At 47.0% G+C, this 24,316-nt stretch overlaps 1 protein-coding gene across 2 annotated transcripts in view; it reads right to left on the bottom strand.

Moving 5' to 3' along the window:
* HIBCH (3-hydroxyisobutyryl-CoA hydrolase) overlaps positions 1–22,031 on the bottom strand; it is a 340,021-nt gene extending 317,990 nt beyond the window's left edge. Inside the window, exons 1-2 of one of the 2 annotated variants that reach the window (XM_044305063.1) lie at positions 21,825–22,031; positions 453–495 (exon numbers count right to left, since the gene is read on the bottom strand). In XM_044305063.1, the coding sequence (XP_044160998.1) occupies positions 453–495; positions 21,825–21,844 (63 nt within the window). In that variant the 5' untranslated portion in view covers positions 21,845–22,031. The remainder of the gene's footprint in view (positions 1–452; positions 496–21,824) is intronic. The other variant, XM_044305062.1, reaches the window with a different exon arrangement.
* Between the last annotated feature and the right edge of the window lie 2,285 nt (positions 22,032–24,316).

The following is a 24,316-nucleotide window of genomic DNA, read 5'->3' as shown; positions in this document are numbered from 1 at the left end:
TAATCAACTATCCTGTAGATAAATAATACATACTTTGTGTGGGGAAACTTCTTGGGGCTACATTCACATCAAGGTTTTTGAAATCCGGCAGGCTGGTACGGAAGAGAAAACAGCCTGCCAGAGTTCACCATATCTGGGATAGCCAGATAATGCCCGGAACCGCTGGATCCACAGTGCCAACAGGATCAGATGGGGATCCGCCAACTTTTGGCCAGACAAAAAGTCCTGGCAAAAGCCGGTATTATGCCGGAAAGTGGTCAGATACCCATCAGATCCCAGTGTAGCTGATCGGGATCCAGCGTTTCACTACATTTTCGAACTATGCCCGAAGACGGTGAACTCTGGTAGGTTGTTCCTCTACTGGATCAAACCGCTGGATTTCAAAGCGCTAATGTGAATATAGGGTAAATGTTATGATCATAATAAACATAATTTAGTTGACACGTACTTACCAAATGCTGAAAAATTATTTGCAATCTGTTACTGGTCATCGACCTAAAAAAAACATAAATCCAATTAGATATTTCATAATAGAAACAAGAAACATTAATAAAAGACCTCTCAGAACCTGGCAGTGCTACAAAACGTAGTAATGCTGTAAACTTGGACCTTCTGACTCAGGAACTTCAGCTCTCAGTAAGTATATCAGTTGAATTACACAGAAGAAGCATGGATGACAAAGTCACATGTTAAGCCATTCTTGGCTCAGCAGGTTTTAAATTTATTTTTTTTGTTTAAGGAGCCATAATTTTTTATTTTTTTCTGTTCACATTGCCGTATGAGGGCTTATTTATTGTAGTGGACAAGTTGTACTTTCTAATGGTACCATTTACTATAGCATACGATCTAGTGTGAAACTTGAAAAAAAAAACGGAATTCCACACTAGTTTTATGCGATGGCATAATTTCATTCTGTAGGTCAGTACGATTATAGTAATACAACATTTTCATCGTTTTCTTTTTTGTTTCTTTATAACTTTCAAAGAAATAAAAACTGAAAAAGAAATCTTCTCTGTATCACCCATATTCTGACCCATTACTTTTTTTTATATTTATGGGGCTGATTAAGGCAGAGTTCACACGGGCGAGACTTCCGCGCGGGTGCAATGCAGGAGGTGAACGCATTGCACCCGCAATGAATCTGGACCCATTCATTTCTATGGGGCTGTGCACTTATGCGTTGCGTGAAAATCGCAGCATGCTCTATATTGTGTTTATAACGCAACGCAGGGCCCATAGAAGTGAATGGGGCTGAGTGAAAATCGCAAGCATCCGCAAGCAAGTGATTTTCACGCATGGTTGCTAGGTGACAGTCTATTCACTGTATTATTTTCCCTTATAACATGGTTATAAGGGAAAATAATAGCATTCTGAATACATAATGCTTAGGAGGTGGTCAATTGAGGGTGATGGACCATGTGATCTGATGTCACCACAGGTCATTCAGCCGGCTGCTCATCATTAAAGAAGTAAGAAGAGACCGGCAGCTACGCGATCAAGAGGAGAAGGGGAGTTAATTATTATTATTATTATTATTATTTTTTTTTTAACCCTCATTTGACCACCTACTAAGCATTCTGTATTCAGAATGCTATTATTTTCCCTTATAACCATGGTATAAGGGAAAATAATAACATCTACACAACACCGAACCCAAACCTGAACTTCTGTGAAGAAGTTCGGGTCTGGGTACTACACAGTCGGTTTTTTTATCACTCGCGTGCAAAACACATTGCAGTGTTTTGAACATCGGAACGCAACTGCAGTTGAAACTAACTGCAATTGCGTCCATACTCGCGCGGGTTTGTTGCAATACACCGGGACGCATCCGGACACGCTCGTGTGAACTCAGCCTAAGGGTATTTTCACACTAGCGTTTTTCTTTTCCGGCGCCGAGTTCCGTACTAGGGGCTCAAATCTGGAAAAGAACTGATCAGTTTTATCCCCATGCATTCTGAATGGAGAGTAAGTCCTTCAGGATTGCTCCGCTTCAGTCTTTTCGACGTTTCCTTCGAAATACAAAACCGTAGCATGCTCATTTTTCTTCTCAGTCTCAAAAGCCGTAGCATTCGCCGTAACGCCGGATCCGTCCTTAATTCCCATTGAATTGCATTAAGGACGGATCTGGCTTAAAATGTTCCGGCGAACGACTGATCCGGATATCCTCTCTGCGCCTGCTCCGGATAGAGGAGGAGCAAGTTTTACGCCATCCTGTCTGGATCCTGCCTGCGAGGGAGTCTGAAGCAAGCCAGAGAAGGTGAGTATATGTTATTTTTATTTCTTATTTTTTGACAGAAAAAATAAATAAGACATATAAACAACTCCTATGTACTTAGGAGCTATAAGTACATAGTAGCTGTCAGTACATAGTGCATGTTAGGAGTAGTAGTCCTGTCTACTACTATTACTACTCCTAGCATCCACTATGGACTTACATTACCTGCAAACCCCTATGTACTGTATGTTCAACAATATGACCACCTGTCAAAATTGTAATATTTTTTTTAGACCAACAAAAAAATTTGCTGCCAGCCAGCCATCAAGCAATCCAGACAGGCAGATTTTCAGTAAAATTCAAATGACAAGTATTATTTTCGTCGGTCTGTTCTTTTATTTAAAGTTCAAATATTAAATTATTATTATTTTTTAGGCATATCTTGTCATCAAGTGAGGCCGGGAGCTCTTTTATCAGTCAGCATCTATGGAGGAGAGTTGTCCCGGAGGAGGAAGTCGGGCATGGAGGAGAAACGGTTGGATAATAAAAGTTTTAGGCATTATACATTTTTTTTTAAGAGGATAGATTTTTTCTTTTTTTTTGCCAGTCAGAGAGGTCATCTACCATCTGCCAGAGGACATCGTGGAGCACGCGGCGGTCGTGTGAGTATTGTAAAGTTATGGTTTTTATTAAATTCAAATTTATCAAAGATTAACCTAAAAAAATAAAAAATAAATTCTATATGTTTTTTTTTTTTCTTTTAGGGTTCCCAAATCTCCACCAGAAGGCAAGAGGAGGACGTCAAACTATTTTATATCGACAATGACCCCATCATTCATATGGTAGAGGAGCGTACACCGTTGTGGGACCATACCAACAGCTGCCACGCAGACCATCAGCGAACACGGCTCCTCTGGAACGAGATATGTGCGGCCATTCTACCCAACTGGGACGACCTCAGAGAAAGGCAACAGGGGCAATGCCGTAAGTATAAAGTATTTAATTTGTAGATAGCAGACACGTAAAACATTTTTTTATCAAAAGTGGTTTACAGTCAATATTTTATTTTTATTTTTTTTACCATCGCCACTGAAATTTTTTAGAATAAAAAATATTTTTTATTCTTCTTGTGGCTGTTTCAATTAAATTGTAAACTAACTTTGATTAAACCACAGATTTTTATAATATACATCCTTTTTTTATTTACTACTTTATAGGGGATACGATCATGGTTCGGTGGCGCTCAATCAGGGACCGATACAAGAAGGCCTTTAATGAGGAAATTCAGCGCCCAAGTGGGTCAGGAGGAACCTCGAGGCGAGAATACCGCTATGCTGCCGCCTTGGGGTTCCTACGAAGAACCCTAGAGATGCAAAAGGTAAGATATATGGTGTCTATAGATTATGGGCCAGATTTATCATGACTGACAGCTCACTCCACTTTAACATATGGCTAAAGTCAGTTTTAGCCAAGTCAGATTTATGATCGGCCTTTTAAGACTGTAATAAATGTGGTTTGACGGTAGCAGCAGATGGTAGCAGTTTATCCATCAGTAAGCAGCTTTACAAAAGTCACATATCTTTATGAAAAAGTCGCACGTTCTATTAAAAAGTCGCATAAGATAAGCATGGTCCTCACTGGAGTGAAATTGCTACTTTTTAAATAGTCCCAATAGTAAATCTGTCTAGAGATTCATTTACATAAGAAAACACGGCCACTTTCAGAAAACTGGCGAGCATAGTGCAGAGCAGAAAAAAGTCGCAAATTGGTGCGCAATTTTAGTGTTTGGGACTTTTTCACTCCATTATTCTGACCTGAGCTAATGATAAATCTGGCCCTATGTTTTCAAACTAGGTGTATGGCCCAGGCAGACTGTCATTTGGACATCCACATTGTACTTAGTGGAGTACAGATGAGCGATGCATGCTTCCGATTTTGCATTAGAATCTGCGTGCATTTCGCATTTTATGAAACATTCGGCCCATAATAGAACAGTCCTATCCTATTTTTTGCAGTGACTAAAAAATGGCGAATGCTCACCGCATAGGAGATATTTTTTAATAATGTAATAGTTTGGACAGCGCTATGTAATATGTTTATTTATTTTTTACATATTTATATGTAAAATTGGAAAAGGGGGGGGGGGGGGATTTAAACTTAATATTTTAGGGCTCTTTCACACTTGCGTTGTCCGGATCCGGCGTGTACTCCATTTGCCGGAATTACACGCCGGATCCGGAAAAACGCAAGTGAACTGTAAGCATTTGAAGACGGATCCGTCTTCAAAATGCTTTCAGTGTTACTATGGCAGCCAGGACGCTATTAAAGTCCTGGTTGCCATAGTAGGAGCGGGGAAGCAGTATACTTACAGTCCGTGCGGCTCCCGGGGAGCTCCAGAATGACGTCAGAGCGCCCCATGCGCATGGATGACGTGCCATGCGATCACGTCATCCATGCGCGTGGGGCGCCCTGACGTCACTCTGGAGCGCCCCGGGAGCCGCACTGACGGTAAGTATACTGCTCCTCCCGCTCCCCACTACACTTTACCATGGCTGCCAGGACTTTGGTTACCATGGCTGCCAAGGCGCTATTCAGAAAAAGCTAAACGTCGGATCCGGCAATGCGCCGAAACGACGTTTAGCTTAAGGCCGGATCCGGATTAATGCCTTTCAATGGGCATTAATTCCAGATCCGGCCTTGCGGCAAGTGTTCAGGATTTTTGGCCTGAGCAAAAAGCGCAGCATGCTGTGGTATTTTCTCCGGCCAAAAAACTTTCCGGTCCGGAACTGAAGACATCCTGAACGGATTTCTCTCCATTCAGAATGCATTAGGATAAAACTGATCAGGATTCTTCCGGCATAGAGCCCCAACGACGGAACTCGATGCCAGAAGAAAAGAACGCAAGTGTGAAAGAGCCCTTAGGGTACTTTCACACCAGCATTTTTCATTCCCGGCATAGAGTTCCGTCACAGGGGCTCTATACCAGAAAAGAACTGATCAGACATATCCCAATGCATTCTGAATGGAGAGTAATCGGTTCAGGATGCATCAGGATGTCTTCAGTTCAGTCATTTTGACTGATCAGGCAAAAGAGAAAACCGCAGCATGCTACGGTTTTATCTCCGGCGGAAAAAAAAAATGGTATTGGGGCTCTTTCACATCTGCGTTCTTTTCTTCCGGCATAGAGTTCCGTCGTCGGGGCTCTATGCCGGAAGAATATTGATCAGGATTTTCCTAATGCATTCTGAATGGACAGTCCGTCCTTCAGGATGCATCAGGATGTCTTCCGTTCCGGAACGGAACGTTTTTTGGCCGCAGCAAATAGCGCAGCATGCTGCGCTTTTTGCTCCGGCCAAAAATCCGGAACACTTGCCGCAAGCCCGGATCCGGAATGAATACCCATTGAAAGGCATTGATCCGGATCCGGCCTTAAGCTAAACGTCGTTTCGGCGCATTGCCGGATGCGACGTTTAGCTTTTTCTCAATGGTTACCATGGCTGCCGGGATGCTAAAGTCCTGGCAGCCATGGTAAAGTGCAGTGGGGAGCGAGGAGCAGCATACTTACCATCCGTGCGGCTCCCGGGGCGCTCCAGAGTGACGTCAGGGTGCCCCAAGCGCATGGATGACGTGATCGCATGGATCACGTGATCCATGCGCATGGGGCGCTCTGACGTCATTCTGGAGCGCCCCGGGAGCCGCACGGATGGTAAGTATGCTGCTCCCCCGCTCCCCGCTCCTACTATGGCAACCAGGACTTTAATAGCGTCCTGGGTGCCATAGTAACACTGAAAGCATTTTGAAGACGGATCCGTCTTCAAATGCTTTCAGTATACTTGCGTTTTTCCGGATCCGGCGTGTAATTCCGGCAAGTGGAGTACACGCCGGATCCGGACAACGCAAGTGTGAAAGAGGCCTTACTTACTGATAATTTTATTTTACGGAGCCCATGACAGCACCACCAGAGAGAGGAGGATCCGCCCCCACGAGACAGGAAACCTGCAGAATAAAAAGGGCGGACACTCTCCTCCCCTTCAGTGAGTTTTCCAAGTATCGGAGGAAGGCCGCCAACATATATTAGACATGTAAATAATGTTTTTTTTTTGTTTGTTTTTTTCACCCGTGCAAAAGGAAGGACACATAGGGAGGGAAAGCCGTGGTGCTGTCATGGGCTCCGTAAAATAAAATTACCGGTAAGTAATACCATTTTTTCCTGTCGCCCATGACAGCACCACCAGAGATTTACTAGAGGAACTCTAAGGGTGGGAGGTAGAAAGAAGGACCCCTTCACCAAAGGAAGAATCCCCCCGAAAAGTTTAGGTCCAACCTATAATGTTTAAAGAAGGTAGAGGGTGAAGACCAAGTGGCTGCAAATTTTCTCGATTGGAACCGAGGACCTCTCTGCCCAAGATGCTGCAACCGCTCTGGTCGAGTGAGCCCTTAACCCAACAGGAGGGGACAGACCAGAGGATAGATAAGATAAGGAAATAGCAGCAACGATCCATCGGGCGATGGAACACTTAGAGGCAGCAGAACCCTTATTCACTCCCTGAAACTGAAGGAACAGTGAAGAAGACTTCCGCCAGGCAGATGTAGAGGATAGATAAGCTAAAAGAGCTCTTCTGACATCTAGACAATGGAGAGACTTTTCCTCCTCAGTGGAAGGATTCTGGAAAAGGGTAGGAAGAATAATCTCCTGAGAACGGTGGAATCTGGAGACGACTTTTGGGAGGAAAGCCGGGTCAGGACGAATGATGACCTTGTCTTCTAATATTAAGGTGTACGGAGGGTTTATGGAGATGGCCTAAATCTCACTAATCCTGCGGGCGGAGGTTAAGGCTATTAACAAGGCTAGCTTGAAGGTCAGATGTTTAATAGTGAAGGACCTAATAGGCTCAAAGGGAGACTCCGATAAGGCTTTCAGCACCACCTCTAAACTCCAGGGAGGAGGCCTAGGAACTGAAACTAGGGAGGTTCTATCTACAGCCCTAAAAAAAAATCTGGAAACCCATGGATTCCCCGCTAAGTTCTGGTTAAACAAGGCAGAAAGAACTGAGACCTGAACTTTTAGAGTACTGACTGCTAGGCCTAGCTCTAGCCCCTTCTGGAGAAACTCCAGGATAGTATGTAAGGGGGCTACTGCAGGGATGCTCCCTAAATGGATCTGGGCGAAGTCTAGAAATTTATGCCAGATTCTGCTATAAATTCCTACAGTTACCTCTTTCTTGCTTTTTAGCAGGGTAGAAACTAGGGCATCAGAAAACCCTTCCTTGCTTAGTAACCACCTCTCAAATTCCAGGCCGTTAAGTGTAGGTTCTCCACGGCTGGATGTATCACTGGTCCCTGGCTTAGAAGCCCCCGGGCCGAAGGAAGAACCTAAGGATCGGAGACAGACATGGTCCTGAGCCCCGTGAACCAGGCCCTCCTGGGCCAAAAGGGTGCTATTAGACTTACCCTGGCCTTCTCTTCCCGAATTTTCCTCAAAATCGGGGGAAAAGGGGGGGGGAGAGGCGCAAGCCAGGCGAAACTTCCGCTCTTGGGACAGAGCATCCATCCCACAAGGGGACCCCGACTGACTTAGAGAAAAAAAAAAAAAACTTATGGTACTTTTTTGTTTGAATGGGTAGCAAACAAGTCGATTTCCGGAAGGACCCAAAGATCTACGATTTTCTGGAAGATTAACGGATTCAGAGACCACTCCCCCTGAGACAGGGTATGACTGCTCAGGAAATCGGCTTGTTTGTTCTCCACACCCCCTATGTGAACAGCTGAAATCGAGGTACACGTTCTCTCTGCTAGCTCCAGAATAGAGAAAGCTTCCTTCATAAGAGCTCTGCATCTTGTTCCTCCTTGTTTGTTTAAATAGGATACTACAGTCCTGTTGTCTGAAAGAATTCTTAAATTCCTTCCTTTTATTTTTGAAAGTGAATTCCTCATAGCTAGGCCTACCGCCATCAGTTCCTTTAGATTTGAGGATTGACTTCTCTGAAGGGTGTTCCAACGGCCCTGACAGGATGAACCTTGAATGTGGGCCCCCCACCCCCAAGGACTTGCGTCCGTAGTCAGGCAAACCAAATTTTCAATCTTCCACGGGGTCCCCTGTGTGAGATTTTCTTTTACTAGCCACCAGGCTAATTCCTGGATAGTCTGGGTAGAGACTTCCAAACTGGCATCCAGTGACTTGCTCTTCTCCCAACTGGCCAGATTCTACCACTGTAAGGCCCTGGAATGAAATTGTGCCCACCTTACTGCTGGAATACAGGACGTGAGGGATCCCAAGACTGACATTGCCTTTCTTATAGATGTCACTGGTCTTTGGGTTAGACTTGTAATCTTGTTTTGGACGATCTGTATCTTCTCTATAGGCAAAAAACATTTCTGGAGAGAAGAGTCCAAAATTAAGCCCAGGAACACCTGTTTCTTTAGTGGACGGATCTTGATTTCTCTTTGTTTATCATCCAACCCAACTTCCCTAAGATGGTACGGACCTCTAGAACTGCAAGCCTCTTCTGACTGACCTATGATTAAGAAGTCGTCTAGGTAAGGGATAAAAAGAATATTCCTTTCCCTTATGTGGGCCGCCATCTCTGCCACCAATTTTGTGAACACTTTCGGAGCCATGGAAAGCCCGAAAGGGAGAGCCTGGTATTTAAAATTTTGAAGATGACCGTCTAAGAAAACTGCCACCCTTAGGAACTTCTGATGTTCTACAGCAATGGGGACGTGGTAGTATGCGTCTTTTAGGTTGAGAACTGCCATAAAGCACTGAGGGTATAAGAGATTGATCGCGGATTTTATCGTTTCCATCTTGAATTTCTTCGGCTGAAGAAAGAGGTTTAGCTTCTTTAGATTTATGATGGTTCACCAGGAACCGTCTGGATTTTTGACAAGAAATAGTGGTGAATAGAACCCTTTTCCTCTTTCTTCTTCTAATACCGGGATTAAAACGGATTTTTCTAATAATTTCAACACCTCTTTTTCCATGATGGAAATTTCTCGCACGGAACAAGGAACTACGGTGGGTAAGAATCTGGCAGGAGGAGACTGAAGGAATTCCAGATTTAGGCCTCTGGATATGGTATCGAGTACCCAAGGGCTTAAGGAAATTTTCCTCCATTCTAATGCAAAATCCTTCAGTCTGCCCCCTACCGGAGTGCTGGCGTCATTGTTGGTCTGACGACTTCTTATCTGAGGAGGGCTGGCTAAAGAAAAAATTCCTGTTCTTCCTTTGACCCCTAAACCGGTCTTCTCTAGGCTTTCTATCCTGTTCCTGGTTTCCTTTAAAGGGACGAAAGGAGCGACTAAATCTGCTTTTACTGGGGAAAGAGCTCTGAAAACCGGGAAACTCTTTTTGTCAGCCGCCTTATCCAGGAGGTCATCTAAATTAGGATCAAAGAGGTACTCCCCCTCACACGGCACTCCGCAGAGCTTTGTCTTGGAGGCAGTATCGCCACTCCAATTTTTTATCCAAAGTGCTCTCCGAGCCGAATTGGATAAGGCTGCTGACTTAGCGGCCAATCTGACCGAGTCGGCAGACGCATCCACCAAAAAGTCAGCTGCTTTTTTAATCGTAGGGAGGGAGGCCAGTATCTCCTCACGGGGACTCCTGTTTTTTTAGCTGAGATTCTAGCTCAGACAGCCAAACAATTAAGGATCGGGTAATACAGGTGGAGGCTATACTGGGCCTAAAGGATGAAGTTGATGCCTCCAAAGCTCCTTTAAGAAAAGCATCTGCCTTTTTATCTAGAGGATCTTTCAGTATACCGGTATCCTCAAATGGCAGGGCCGTCTTCCTTGAGACTTTAGAGATGGCCACATCAATACGGGGAGCCTTATCCCAGGAGGCAGAGTCTTCGTCTTTAAAGGGGTATTTGCGTTTGAGATTTTTGGATATAAACATTCTTATTGGGTTTCTTCCACTCCCCTTTAATCAAAGCTGCCACATTTTTGTGTACTGGAAAAGTACCATGTTGTCTGACTTCTAACCCCCCGAACATAATGTCCTGAAAGGAACGGGGCTCCCGGGTCTCTTCTATGCCCATAGTTGAACGAACGGCCTTTAAAAGCTTCTCCGTATCTTCCACAGGGAAACACGGTCTCCGCCCCTGACCTTCTTCCTCATCAGGAGAAGATTGACATGAGACATCAGAAAGCTCAACTACTGAAGAAGGAAAATCTTCCTCTTCTGAAAAAAATGGGATTTCGCCAGGATTCTTTACGAACAGGCCTCTGTTCCTTTTTGGCAGTCATGGAGGAGTTAACCTCTGACCGAACCAACGCCTGTAGACATTTATAAAAGGAAGGCGATTCTTCTGCTACCATTTTGTCTATACAGGTCTGGCACATCTTTTTATCCCAGTCGGAGGGTAACCCCACTTTACACAATACACATTCTCTATTCTTCTTTTTGGCCACAACTTTCCTAGGCTTAACCTGCAATTAAACAGCAATGCCTGTCAGTTAAAGAGTATCTAAGTTATAAGAGACCCACACTCACCCCTTCAGAGGTACCGGAGCAGGAGGGACAGCAGGCTCCTCAGAGAGCTTGTCTTACTCCATGATGCAGACAGCTCAGCCAGGTCGCAAACAGACGCCGGCAAAGAAAATCGCGCTCCTCTCATAGGGCGCATGAGGATGACGTCATTGCCGACGCTTACGCCGGTCACATGACCACAGGAGCGCTATCCGGCTTCTCACTGCCGAAGCCCCTCCTCTTCCTCCCCCTGGTGGCCGGCGTTCAATCTTCGTGGCACCTCCATGAAGGTGCCGCTTTACCCTGCTCCAGCACACTGAGTACCCCCTCCGGAGCTCAGCTGTGCCTCTGCTCAGCCCTCAGCGCACCTCGATGCCGCCAATCTTCCAGGGACCGCAGGTCAGTAGCGGAGCACCACCAGAAAGAGGGATCTGTTGCATCCATGCTGCAGGCTTCCCACCAGAGACAGGAAACCACACTGAAGGGGAGGAGAGTGTCCGCCATTTTTATTCTGCAGGTTTCGTGGGGGCGGATCCTCCTCTCTGGTGGTGCTGTCATGGGCGACAGGAAAACTGAAGATTTGCCTGAATGCCGGTTACAGCATTTTTCCCCATAGGAATGTATTAAATACCGGAATGCACCCGCACTAAATCCGGACCCATTCACTCCTATGGGGCTGTGCACATGAGCAGTGATTTTCACACATCACTTGTGCGTTGCGTGAAAATTGCAGCATGCTCTATGTTGTGCGTTTTTCACACAACGCAGGCCCCATAGAAGTTAATGGGGCTGCGTGAAAATCGCAAGCAAGTGCGGATGTGGTGTGATTTTCATGCATGGTTGATAGGATGAAAGTCTATTCACTGTATTATTTTCCCTTATAACATGGTTAAGTGAAAATAATAGCATTCTTTAATAAACATTGGTGGCGCAGTGTGCCCCCCCCCCCCCCAATATAATAAACATTAGTGGCGCAGTGGGGAGTGCCAATGAGGGTTAAAGGGATTCTGTCACCTCCCCTAAGCCCAAAAACGATTTTAAAGCAGCCATGAAGCACAGCTTACCTGGATTAGGCTGTGCTCTTTTATCTTGAAATCCGTCCAGCAGTTACTGCAAAAAACGACTTTGATTGATATGTAAATGTGTCCTGAAGGTGCCCAGAGGGGCATTTTTTTCTTCTTAGAGAGCCCAGTACCGCCCCTCTTTCAGTGCCCAGCCCGCCTTCCTTGTACTGTCTAACCGCCGCCTCCAGCCTGCCACAGCCTCTCCTCCCTCTCCCTCACGCCGAACGAACTCTCGCACAGGCGCAGTACCCACTGAGGGCTGCGCCTGTGCGATCAGCAGGAGACTGAGGGCAGGAGCTTCATCCTCGTCACTGGGCATGCGCCAAGCCCAGTGACGTCCGATGCTCGCTCTTCTCTCAGTCAGCAGGGAAGAGCGAGCATCGGATGTCACTGGGCTCGGCGCATGCCCAGTGACGAAGATGAAGCTGCTGCCCTCAGTCTCCTGATGATCGCACAGGCGCAGCCCTCAGTGGGTACTGCGCCTGTGCGAGAGTTCGTTCGGCGTGAGGGAGGGGGAGGAGAGGGAGGAGAGGCTGTGGCAGGCTGGAGGCGGCGGTTAGACAGTACAAGGAAGGCGGGCTGGGCACTGAAAGAGGGGCGGTACTGGGCTCTCTAAGAAGAAAAAAACGCCCCTCTGGGCACCTTCAGGACACATTTGCATATCAATCAAAGTCATTTTTTGCAGAAACTGCTGGACGGATTTCAAGATAAAAGAGCACAGCCTAATCCAGGTAAGCTGTGCTTCATGGCTGCTTTAAAATCGTTTTTTGGCTTAGGGGAGGTGACAGAATCCCTTAAAAAAAAAAATAATAATATTTAACTCACCTCCTCCAATTGATAGTCTCCTGTTCTTTCATCAGGACCTGTCAAAGGACCTGTGGTGACATCACTTTGCTCATCGCTCATCACATGATACATGATCCATCACGTTCAGTGAGGTCACCACAGGTCCTGAAGAAAGAACAGGAGACCGGCAGCTACGCGATCAACTGGAGGAGGCGAGTTATTTTTATTATTTTTTTTAACCCTCATTGGCACTTCCTACTGAGCCACCAATGCTTCTTATACTGGGGTGTTGGGGGATGGGGGGGGCGCACTGTGCCACCTATGTTTCTTATACCGGGGGGGGGTGCACTGCACCACCCATGAAGAAAACTGGCCTGTTAATACAAATACAGGAGGTGGGTGCCGGAATCAAATTGCCGACACCCGACCTTTGTGACAGGGAGCTGCGATCAGCAGCAGTTGAGTTAACCCTTCAGGTGCGGTACCTGAGGGGTTAACTGCCGCTGATCGCAGCTCCCTGTCAAAAAGGTCGGGTGCCAGCAATTTGATTCCGGCACCCGCCTCCTGTATTTGTATTAACAGGTCAGTTTTCTTCATTGGTGGCGCAGTGGCCACAGCCCCTCCTCCCGTCTCTTCTCATTAGCGGAGCAGGCGGCAGCAGAGCACAGGGGGGAGGGAGAGACTCCTCCACTGCGCTGCTGAGAAGAACATCGGCGGCGGGGCAGAGAACTATCATCTCCTGTGCCCCGCCGCTGTTCAACAGCAGAGCTGGGTCTAGTCGCAAATGGCAACAAAACTAAAAAAGTCTTGTCGCCATTTGTAAATTCTAAGTCGCATTGGAGACCATTTTGGTCGCCATCTGGAGCCCTGTATACATGACATACCGGTACGTCATGTGTCCTGAAGAGGTTAATTGACCTACTAAGCATTCTGTATTAAAGAATGCTATTATTTTCCATTATAACCATGTTATAAGGGAAAATAACACAGTGAATAGACTTTCATCTTAGCAACCACGCGCGAAAAATCGCACCGCATCCGCACTTGCTTGCGATTTTCACGCAGCCCCTTTAACTCCTATGGGGCCTGCGCATGAAAAAACGCACAACAGAGCATGCTGCGATTTTCACGCAACGCACAAGTGATGCGTGAAAATCACTGCTCATGTGCACAGCCCCATAGAAGTGAATGGGTCCGGATTCAGTGCGGGTGCAATGCGTTCACGAAGAGTGAATAGGACAAAGGGTTCCAGCCCCTAAGGAGGCTAATAGCAAGAAAAGAAAAAACACACACAAACACTAAGGCCTCTTTCACACGGGCGTCATGTTTTTTGCCCGGATAAGAGCCGGGTGCGTTGCGGGAAAATGCGCAATTTTTCCGCGCGAGTGCAAAACATTGTCATGCGTTTTGCACTCGCGTGAGAAAAATCGCGCATGTTTGGTACCCAAATCCGAACTTCTTCACAGAAGTTCGGGCTTGGGATTGATGTTCTGAAGATTGTATTATTTTCCCTTATACCATGGTTATAAGGGAAAATAATAGCATTCTGAATACAGAATGCTTAGTATAATAGTGCTGGAGGGGTTAAAAAAATAAAAAAAAGTTAACTCACCTTCTCCTCTTGTTCGCGTAGTTCGTTCCCGGTCTATTCTTTGCTAGCTGTGGGCTTGGGCTAAAGGACCTGTGGTGACATCAGATCACATGCTCCATCACCACGGTTTTATCTTTTGCCTGATCAGTCAAAAAGACTGAACTGATTAGGGCTCTTTCACACTTGCGTTATTTTCTTCCGGCATAGAGTTCCGTCGTCGGGGCTCTATGCCGGAAGAATCCTGATCAGTTTTATCCTAATGCATTCTGAATGGAGAGAAATCCGTTCAGGATGCATCAGGATGTCTTCAGTTCCGGAACGAAACGTTTTTTGGCCGGAGAAAATACCGCGGCATGCTGCGCTTTTTGCTCCGGCCAAAAATCCTGAACACTTGCCGCAAGGCCGGATCCGGAATTAATGCCCATTGAAAGGCATTGATCCGGATCCGGCCTTAAGCTAAACGTCGTTTCGGCGCATTGCCGGATCCGACTTTAGCTTTTTCTGAATGGTTACCATAGCTGCCGGGATGCTAAAGTCCTGGCAGCCATGGTAAAGTGTAGCGGGGAGCGGCATACTTACCGTCCGTGCAGCTCCCGGGGCGCTCCAGAGTGACATCAGGGCGCCCAAGCGCATGGATCACGTGATCGCATGGCACGTCATCCATGCGCATGGGGCGCTCTGACGTCACTGTGGAGCGCCCCGGGAGCCGCGCGGACTGTAAGTATACCGCTCCCCCGCTCCCCACTACTACTATGGCAACCAGGACTTTAATAGCGTCCTGGGTGCCATAGTAACACTGAAAGCATTTTGAAGACGGATCCGTGAAAAATTATGCGGTGAGCGCCGTAACAGAAATAAATACCATGCAATTCACAATTTTTTAGTTATATTTATTATTTGGCTCCTAAATTTTTTCAGTTCAGGAGCCAATGGCTACTAGGTATTTTTTTTTAGTCTGGAGCACTGAGAAGTGAAAATTTATTTTTATATAATGACCAATGGCACAATGCCACGAGCCTGGGGGCAAATTGTGCTTTCTTGTGGCACACGGCATACAGAAAGAAAAAAACAACAACATACAAAGCCAAAATAAGATACCTTGCCCATCTGGGCCCTATCTAAACACATAGGTTTCCCTGACCCACCTAAGGCTACTTTCACACTAGCGTTCGGGGCTCCGCTTGTGAGTTCCGTTTGAAGGGGCTCACAAGCGGCCCCGAACGCATCCGTCCAGCCCTAATGCAATCTGAGTGGACGCAGATCCGCTCAGAATGCATCACTCTGGGAGCGTTCAGCCTCCGCTCAGCAGGCGGACACCTGAACACTGCTTGCAGCGTTCGGGTGTCCGCCTGGACGTGCGGAGGCAAACAATACAATGACTTACAATGTAAGTCAATGGGAACGGATCCGCTTGAAGATGACACACTATGGCTCAATTTTCAAACGGATCCGTCCCCCATTGACTTTCAATGTAAAGTCTGGACGGATCCGTCTGAGGCTACTTTGACACTTAGAATTTTTTTTACAATATAATGCAGACGGATCCGTTCTGAACGCAAATGTGAAAGTAGCCTAAAGCGTACCACAGTTCACACCCGTGATGAGATGTGGCGTTCCCAGCCCAACCTCCAGGCTGCTCCCACACCAGTGTCTCTTGGGGGATAGTGGTCTCACTCCAGCCTTCTGTGTGCAAGTCCCCACCCCCTCTCTCTCGGAGGATTCCTTTATCCCCAGGTGATTACTGCACCTGGTGATTGTGGGGAAGACGTATATCTCCCCTAACAACCATGAGGAGATCCTAGAGGGATGTCAGTGTGATTTTCTCTGTTGTGCACGGCTCTCTAACAACTTGCAATTTGCAGCAGACAGTTGATAACATAGCACAGCTTGTGTGCATTCAAAATGTCATGAGATCAAAGTGTCACCGCAAGTATACAGCACATGTTGGAATCGTGAACAGATATTGTAACATGCAGCAGCTACTTAAAGGGGTTTCTAAAAGTTTTTTTACTGGGGTCATCAGTACTTGATCAGTGGGGGTCCGACACTGATCAGCTGTTTGAGAAGTACTAGCACTCTCAATATAAATGCAGCCTTCTCTCAGCTTACTAGGCACAGCACTGTACATTGCGTCGTGTAAAGGCAAGGCAAAGGCAAGGTCACAAACAATCAGAGCCTAATACCAAATAGTGTCCAATATCAAATACCAGGAAGTCACATCAGAGGCAAAATTTGGGAAACAAAGTCGCTAGTGAGGCAGGAATATCAATCACAGGCAACTGTGGCCTGCAGCTGCCTTTTTAAATAGTAGACCCTCAGGAAGCATGTGACACCAGTGCTAAGCCCGATTGGTACTGCAACCTTGCTCCCCAATAGTTCAACCAGCAACATTGTCAGATGGGCTGATGGCCACAGCAACAGAGTCGCTGTGGAAAGGCAGTTGTGCTGCTACAGATGCATCACACGGCAGATACCACTGACTTAACCACTTCAGCCCCGCTAGGTGAAACCCCCTTCATGACCAGAGCACTTTTTACACTTCGGCACTACACTCCTTTCACCGTTTATCGCTCGGTCATGCAACTTACCACCCAAATGAATTTTACCTCCTTTTCTTCTCACTAATGGAGCTTTCATTTGGTGGTATTTTATTGCTGCTGACATTTTTACTTTTTTTGTTATTAATCAAAATGTAACGATTTTTTTGCAAAAAAATGACATTTTTCACTTTCAGCTGTAAAATTTTGCAAAAAAAAACTACATCCATATATAAATTTTTCGCCAAATTTATTGTTCTACATGTCTTTGATAAAAAAAAAATGTTTGGGCAAAAAAAAAAAATGGTTTGGGTAAAAGTTATAGCATTTACAAACTATGGTACAAAAATGTGAATTTCCGCTTTTTGAAGCAGCTCTGACTTTCTGAGCACCTGTCATGTTTCCTGAGGTTCTACAATGCCCAAACAGTAGAAAACCCCCACAAATTACCCAATTTCGGAAAGTAGACACCCTAAGGTATTCGCTGATGGGCATAGCGAGTTCATAGAACTTTTTATTTTTTGTCACAAGTTAGCGGAAAATGATGATGATTTTTTTTTTGTTTTTTTTTCTTACAAAGTCTCATATTCCACTAACTTGCGACAAAAAATAAAAAATTCTAGGAACTCACCATGCCCCTCACAGAATACCTTGGGGTGTCTTCTTTCCAAAATGGGGTCACTTGTGGCGTAGTTATACTGCCCTGGCAATTTAGGGGCCCAAATGTGTGAGAAGAACTTTGCAATCAAAATGTGTAAAAAATGACCGGTGAAATCCAAAAGGTGCACTTTGGAATATGTGCCCCTTTGCCCACCTTGGCAGCAAAAAAGTGTGACACATCTGGTATCGCCGTACTCAGGAGAAGTTGGGGAATGTGTTTTGGGGTGTCATTTTACATATACCCATGCTGGGTGAGAAAAATATCTTGGTCAAATGCCAACTTTGTATAAAAAAAATGGGAAAAGTTGTCTTTTGCCAAGATATTTCTCTCATCCAGCATGGGTATATGTAAAATGACACCCCAAAACACATTGCCCAACTTCTCCTGAGTACGGCGATACCAGATGTGTCACACTTTTTTGCTGCCAAGGTGGGCAAAGGGGCACATATTCCAAAGTGCACCTTTCGGATTTTGCAGGGCATTTTTTACACATTTTGATTGCAAAGTTCTTCTCACACATTTGGGCCCCTAAATTGCCAGGGCAGTATAACTACCCCACAAGTGACCCCATTTTGGAAAGAAGACACCCCAAGGTATTCTGTGAGGGGCACGGCGAGTTCCTAGAATTTTTTATTTTTTGTCGCAAGTTAGTGGAATATGAGACTTTGTAAGGAAAAAAGAAAAAAAAAGAAAAATCATCATTTTCCGCTAACTTGTGACAAAAAATAAAAAATTCTAGGAACTCGCCATGCCCCTCACGGAATACCTCGGGGTGTCTTCTTTCCAAAATGGGGTCACTTGTGGCGTAGTTATACTGCCCTGGCAATTTAGGGGCCCAAATGTGTAAGAAGTACCTTGCAATCAAAATGTGTAAAAAATGGCCTGCGAAATCCGAAAGGTGCCCCTTTGCCCACCTTGGCTGCAAAAAAGTGTCACACATGTGGTATCGCCGTACTCAGGAGAAGTTGGGCAATGTGTTTTGGGGGCTCATTTTACATATACCCATCCTGGGTGAGAGAAATATCTTGGCAAAAGACAACTTTTCCCATTTTTTTATACAAAGTTGGCATTTGACCAAGATATTTTTCTCACCCAGCATGGGTATATGTAAAATGACACCCCAAAACACATTCCCCAACTTCTCCTGAGTACGGCAATACCACATGTGTGACACTTTTTTGCAGCCTAGATGCGCAAAGGGGCCCAAATTCCTTTTAGGAGGGCATTTTTAGACATTTGGATCCCAGACTTCTTCTCACACTTTCGGGCCCCTAAAAAGCCAGGGCAGTATAAATACCCCACATGTGACCCCACTTTGGAAAGAAGACACCCCAAGGTATTCAATGAGGGGCATGGCGAGTTCCTAGAATTTTTTATTTTTTTTGCATAAGTTAGCGGATATAGATTTTTTTTTTTGTTTTTTTCTCACAAAGTCTCACTTTCCGCTAACTTAGGACAAAAATTTCAATCTTTCATGGACTCAATATGCCCCTCACGGAATACCTTGGGGTGTCTTCTTTCCGAAATGGGGTCACATGTGGGGTATTTATACTGCCCTGGCTTTTTAGGGGCCCTAAAGCGTGAGAAGAAGTCTGGAATATAAATGTCTAAAAATGTTTACGCATTTGGATTCCGTGAGGGGTATGGTGCGTCCATGTGAGATTTTATTTTTTGACACAAGTTAGTAGAATATGAGACTTTGTAAGAAAAAACAAAAACAAACAAAAAATTTCCGCTAACTTGTGCCAAAAAAAATGTCTGAATGGAGCCTTACCGGGGGGGGTGATCAATGACAGGGGGGTGATCAATGACAGGGGGGTGATCACCCATATAGACTCTCTGATCACCCCCCTGTCACTGATCACCCCCCCTGTAAGGCTCCATTCAGACATCCGCATGATTTTTACGGATCCATGGATACATGGATCGGATCCACAAAACACATGCGGACGTCTGAATGGAGCCTTACAAGGGGGTTATCAATGACAGGGGGTGATCAGGGTGATCACCCCCCTGTCACTGATCACCCTCCCTGTAAGGCTCCATTCAGACATCCGCATGATTTTTTACGGATCCATGGATACATGGATCGGATCCACAAAACACATGCGGACGTCTGAATGGAGCCTTACAGGGGCGTTATCAATGACAGGGGGTGATCAGGGTGATCACCCCCCTGTCACTGATCACCCCCCCTGTAAGGCTCCATTCAGACATCCGCATGTGTTTTGCGGATCCGATCCATGTATCCATGAATCTGTAAAAATCATGCGGACGTCTGAATGGAGCCTTACAGGGGGGTGATCAATGACAGGGGGTGATCAGGGAGTGTATATGGGTGATCACCCGCCTGTCATTGATCACCCCCCTGTAAGGCTCCATTCAGACGTCCGCATGATTTTTACGGATCCATGGATACATGGATCGATCCACAAAACACATGCGGACGTCTGAATGGAGCCTTACAGGGGGGTTATCAATGACAGGGGGTGATCAGGGTGATCACCCCCCTGTCAATGATCACACCCCCGTAAGGCTCCATTCAGACATCCGCATGTGTTTTGCGGATCCGATCCATGTATCCATGGATCCGTAAAAATCATGCGGACGTCTGAATGGAGCCTTACAGGGGGGTTATCAATGACAGGGGGTGATCAGGGTGATCACCCCCCTGTCAATGATCACCCCCCCTGTAAGGCTCCATTCAGACATCCGCATGTGTTTTGCGGATCCGATCCATGTATCCATGAATCCGTAAAAATCATGCGGACGTCTGAATGGAGCCTTACAGGGGGGTGATCAATGACAGGGGGTGATCAGGGAGTGTATATGGGTGATCACCCGCCTGTCATTGATCACCCCCCTGTAAGGCTCCATTCAGACGTCCGCATGATTTTTACGGATCCATGGATACATGGATCGGATCCACAAAACACATGCGGACGTCTGAATGGAGCCTTACAGGGGGGTTATCAATGACAGGGGGTGATCAGGGTGATCACCCCCCTGTCAATGATCACCCCCCCTGTAAGGCTCCATTCAGACATCCGCATGTGTTTTGCGGATCCGATCCATGTATCCATAAAAATCATGCGGACGTCTGAATGGAGCCTTACAGGGGGGTGATCAATGACAGGGGGGTGATCAATGACAGGGGGGTGATCAATGACAGGGGGGTGATCAGGGAGTGTATATGGGTGATCACCTGCCTGTCATTGATCACCCCCCTGTAAGGCTCCATTCAGACGTCCGCATGATTTTTACGGATACATGGATAGGATCCACAAAACACATGCGGACGTCTGAATGGAGCCTTACAGGGGGGTTATCAATGACAGGGGGGTGACCAGGGAGTGTATATGGGTGATCACCCCCTGTAAGGCTCCATTCAGACGTCCGCATGCTTTTTGCGGATCCGATCCATGTATCCGTGGATCCGTAAAAATCATACGGACGTCTGAACGGAGCCTGACAGGGGGGTGATCAATGACAGGGCGGTGATCAATGACAGGGGGGTGATCAGGGAGTTTATATGGGGTGATCAGGGGTGATCAGGGGTTTATAAGGGGTTAATAAGTGACGGGGGGGGGGGGGGGTGTAGTGTAGTGTGGTGTTTGGTGCTACTGAACTGACCTACCTGAGTCCTCTGGTGGTCGATCCTAACAAAAGGGACCACCAGAGGACCAGGTAGGAGGTATATTAGACGCTGTTATGAAAACAGCGTCTAATATACCGGTTAGGGGTTAAAAAATTCGGATCTCCAGCCTGCCAGCGAGCGATCGCCGCTGGCAGGCTGGAGATCCACTCGCTTACCTTCCGTTCCTGTGAGCGCGCGCGCCTGTGCGCGCGCGTTCACAGGAAATCTCGGCTCTCGCGGGAGGACGCGTATATGCGTCCACCCAGAAGAGCAGGACCGCCGGCAGGACGCAATACTGCGTACGGCGGTCCTGAGGTGGTTAAAACAGGGCTCAGTCAGGTCACTAGGATATGCCCCCATTTTCTTATAAGGTGCAGGTCCCACCGCTGGGACCCGCACCTATATTGAGAACAGAGCCCCGAAAGTGAAGGAGAGCGCACTGCGCATGCGCAGCCGCCCTCCTTTCATTTCTTTGGGGCCACCGAAAATAGCCGATTGCTGGCTCGGCTATTGCCGTCTGCCCCATAGAAATGAATGGGAGCATAGGGCGCACGCATGCACGGCACGCTCCCATTCACTTCTACAAGAGAGGCGGGGATTAGCACTTGGTGGTGGACGGACCCCAGGAAATCTGGGGTCTTCCAGCCACAGCGCTCCCCACTCTGTTCTCGATATAGGTGCGAGTCCCAACGGTGGGACAATGGGGGCATATCCTAGAGATAATTCCCCATTGTCTAAGATGGGAATACCCCTTTAAGTAGAGATGTCTGTCCTAGTATATATAGCTGTTAATCCAGTAACAAACCATAACAACCAGTCCATGTGCTGCTCCATACAGGGAGCAGACAGCTGTGCCAGCCTACCTTAACGAGGACCTCAGCATTGCAGGATCGTGCAGTAACCTTACGGTAGGGTAGATGCTAGAGTGGAGTTCTAGTCTCAACCGTAACCTTACCACACGGTAGATGCTAGAGTGGAGTTGTTAGAACGAGGTCTGTGACGTCACTGGTCACATGCTCCTACCACACTTCTAGCTGTGACAACGACAAGACCTGGTGAGGACCTTTGATGGTGTCACGATCAGGTGATCAGTCACATGGATGGGAGGAGCTAGGAGAAGCAGCCGCCCCAGGAGCCTGTGCTGAGCCGTGCACGTGTACTTGCTTTTCATACAGAGCGAGAAGACGCATGCACCTGTGCATGCATGCGGCAATATAAACGTTTTCTTAGAAGAAATGCTTTTTTCATGATTAAATGACCATCATAACAATGAGTTTCCTAGTGGGCTGAAGGACCTCTGCTGACGTCATTGCCCATGTGACCAGACGATTGGGGGTGGGGGGTGCTGGTCGGAAGAGCAGAGAGCTATTTTCCCTGAGGTTGTGACTAAATCCTATGACTCAGAGGGAACTCCCCAATCATGGGAAATAGCCTGTGTTCGGCCAGATATCTATACCTTGCGAAAAGTCTATACTGGAAGTGATGCGGCAGCACAGGAATCAGCTGGAGGAGGGTGTGCGCTGCGCAAGCGCACATCCACCGGTGTTCTGCCAGATTTCTATAGCTTGCCGAAAGTCTATAGCGGAAGTCACGTGGTGCGCTGCGCAAGCGTACTTCAGCGAAGCATTCCTGCTGCCTCCACTGGAGTAGTTCGCACATCGCGCGTGCGCAGACTTAAGGGTATAGCTTTCTTAAAGTGACAGTCATCTCCATTAATCTACATAAATTTGTACGCTCGCCACGCATCGGGCTCGGCATTTAGTAAGACTAACTCTATGCAGCCATTGATAGTAAAGAAGGAAACGGATGGTAAAGAAAGAGATGGAGAGTCTCTTTCTTTACCATCCATTTCCTTCTTTACTATCAATGGCGGCATAGAGTTAGTTTTACTAAATGCCGAGCGCAGCGAGGCCGAGCCCGATGCGTGGCGAGCGTCCAAATTCATGTAGATGCTGTATTTTACTGGAGGTGACTGTCACTTTAACGCAATGATTCGGATGATTTATGGAAGTGCGCTTGCGCAGCGCACCACGTCACTTCCGCTATAGACTTTCGGCAAGCTATAGAAATCTGGCAGAACACCGGAATTTTCTGCTGCCAGGAAAATTTTGATACCCACGTCACTTCCGGTAGTGACGTGGGAGGTGTGTCACTTACCTCGGCTCCTCATTGGCTCTGCCAAGGGGTTGGTGGCGCAGGCGCAGAAAATTCCGGGTAGCAGAAGGTAGCAGAAAATTCCGGGCCACTGCGCATGCGCGAAAACGACGGCCGAAAGTAGCAGAAAATTCCTGCTTCGCGCATGCGCAGTGGGCCGGAATTTTCTGCTACCTTCGGCTCCTACTGCGCTTGCGCCGAACCGTCTTGTTTAGCAAGCAGAAGGTAGCAGAAGATTCCGGTCTACTGCGCATGCACGAAGCCGGAATTTTCTGCTACCTTCGGCTCCTACTGCGCCTGCGCCCAGGACCAATAAGATTTGAACTACTCTAGGCGTGCATGCGCCGTGGCCTGTCATTTTAACCTCAGTGCAGCAAGCGAGCCTGTTATACTCGCGCTTGCGCATGGACATGTAAAAATTTGCAAACCATTTAACTGACTCGGCACTATAGCTGACACTGATATGGGGGTACTATGGCTAGCACTGATATGGGGCACTATGGCTAGCACTGATATGGGACACTATGGCTGGCACTATATGGGGGCACTGTGGCTGGCACTGATATGGGGCACTATGGGTGGCACTGATATGGGGCACTATGGGTGGCACTGATATAGGGCACTATGGGTGGCACTGATATAGGGCACTATAGCTGACACTGATATGGGGGCACTAGAGCTAGCACTGATATGGGGCACTAGAGCTGGCACTGATGGCACTCTAGCTGATGGTACACATTTTTAGTGGAGAAGACATAATCTACATCACATGTTCCGGAATTTTCTGCTACCCGGAATATTTTGCTACCCACGTCACTTCCGGTGGTGATGTGGGAGGTGTATCACTCACCTCGGCTCCTCATTGGCTCTGCCAGGGGTTTGGTGGCGCAGGCGCGGAGGATTCACCCGTAGCGTGAACGCGCCGAAGGTAGCAGAAAATTCCGGGCCACTGCACATGCGCGAAAAAGATGGCCGAAAGTAGCAGAAAATCCCGGCTTCGCGCATGCGCAGTGGGCCAGAATTTTTTTGCTACCTTCGGCTCCTACTGCGCTTGCGCCGAGCCGTCTTGTTTAGCAAGCAGAAGATTCCGGCCCACTGCGCATGCGCGAAAAATACAACTTAGCGCAGTCGCAGTAGCGCTGAGTCAGTTAAATGGCTCGCAAATTTTTACAGGTCCATGCGCGAGTATAACAGGCTCGCT

This window comes from Bufo gargarizans, chromosome 8 (assembly GCF_014858855.1).
Source record: "Bufo gargarizans isolate SCDJY-AF-19 chromosome 8, ASM1485885v1, whole genome shotgun sequence".
In the NCBI taxonomy this organism is placed as follows: Eukaryota; Metazoa; Chordata; class Amphibia; order Anura; family Bufonidae; genus Bufo; species Bufo gargarizans.
The sequence above is the reverse complement of the archived record's forward strand: the minus strand, read 5'-3'. Positions and strand labels throughout refer to the sequence as shown.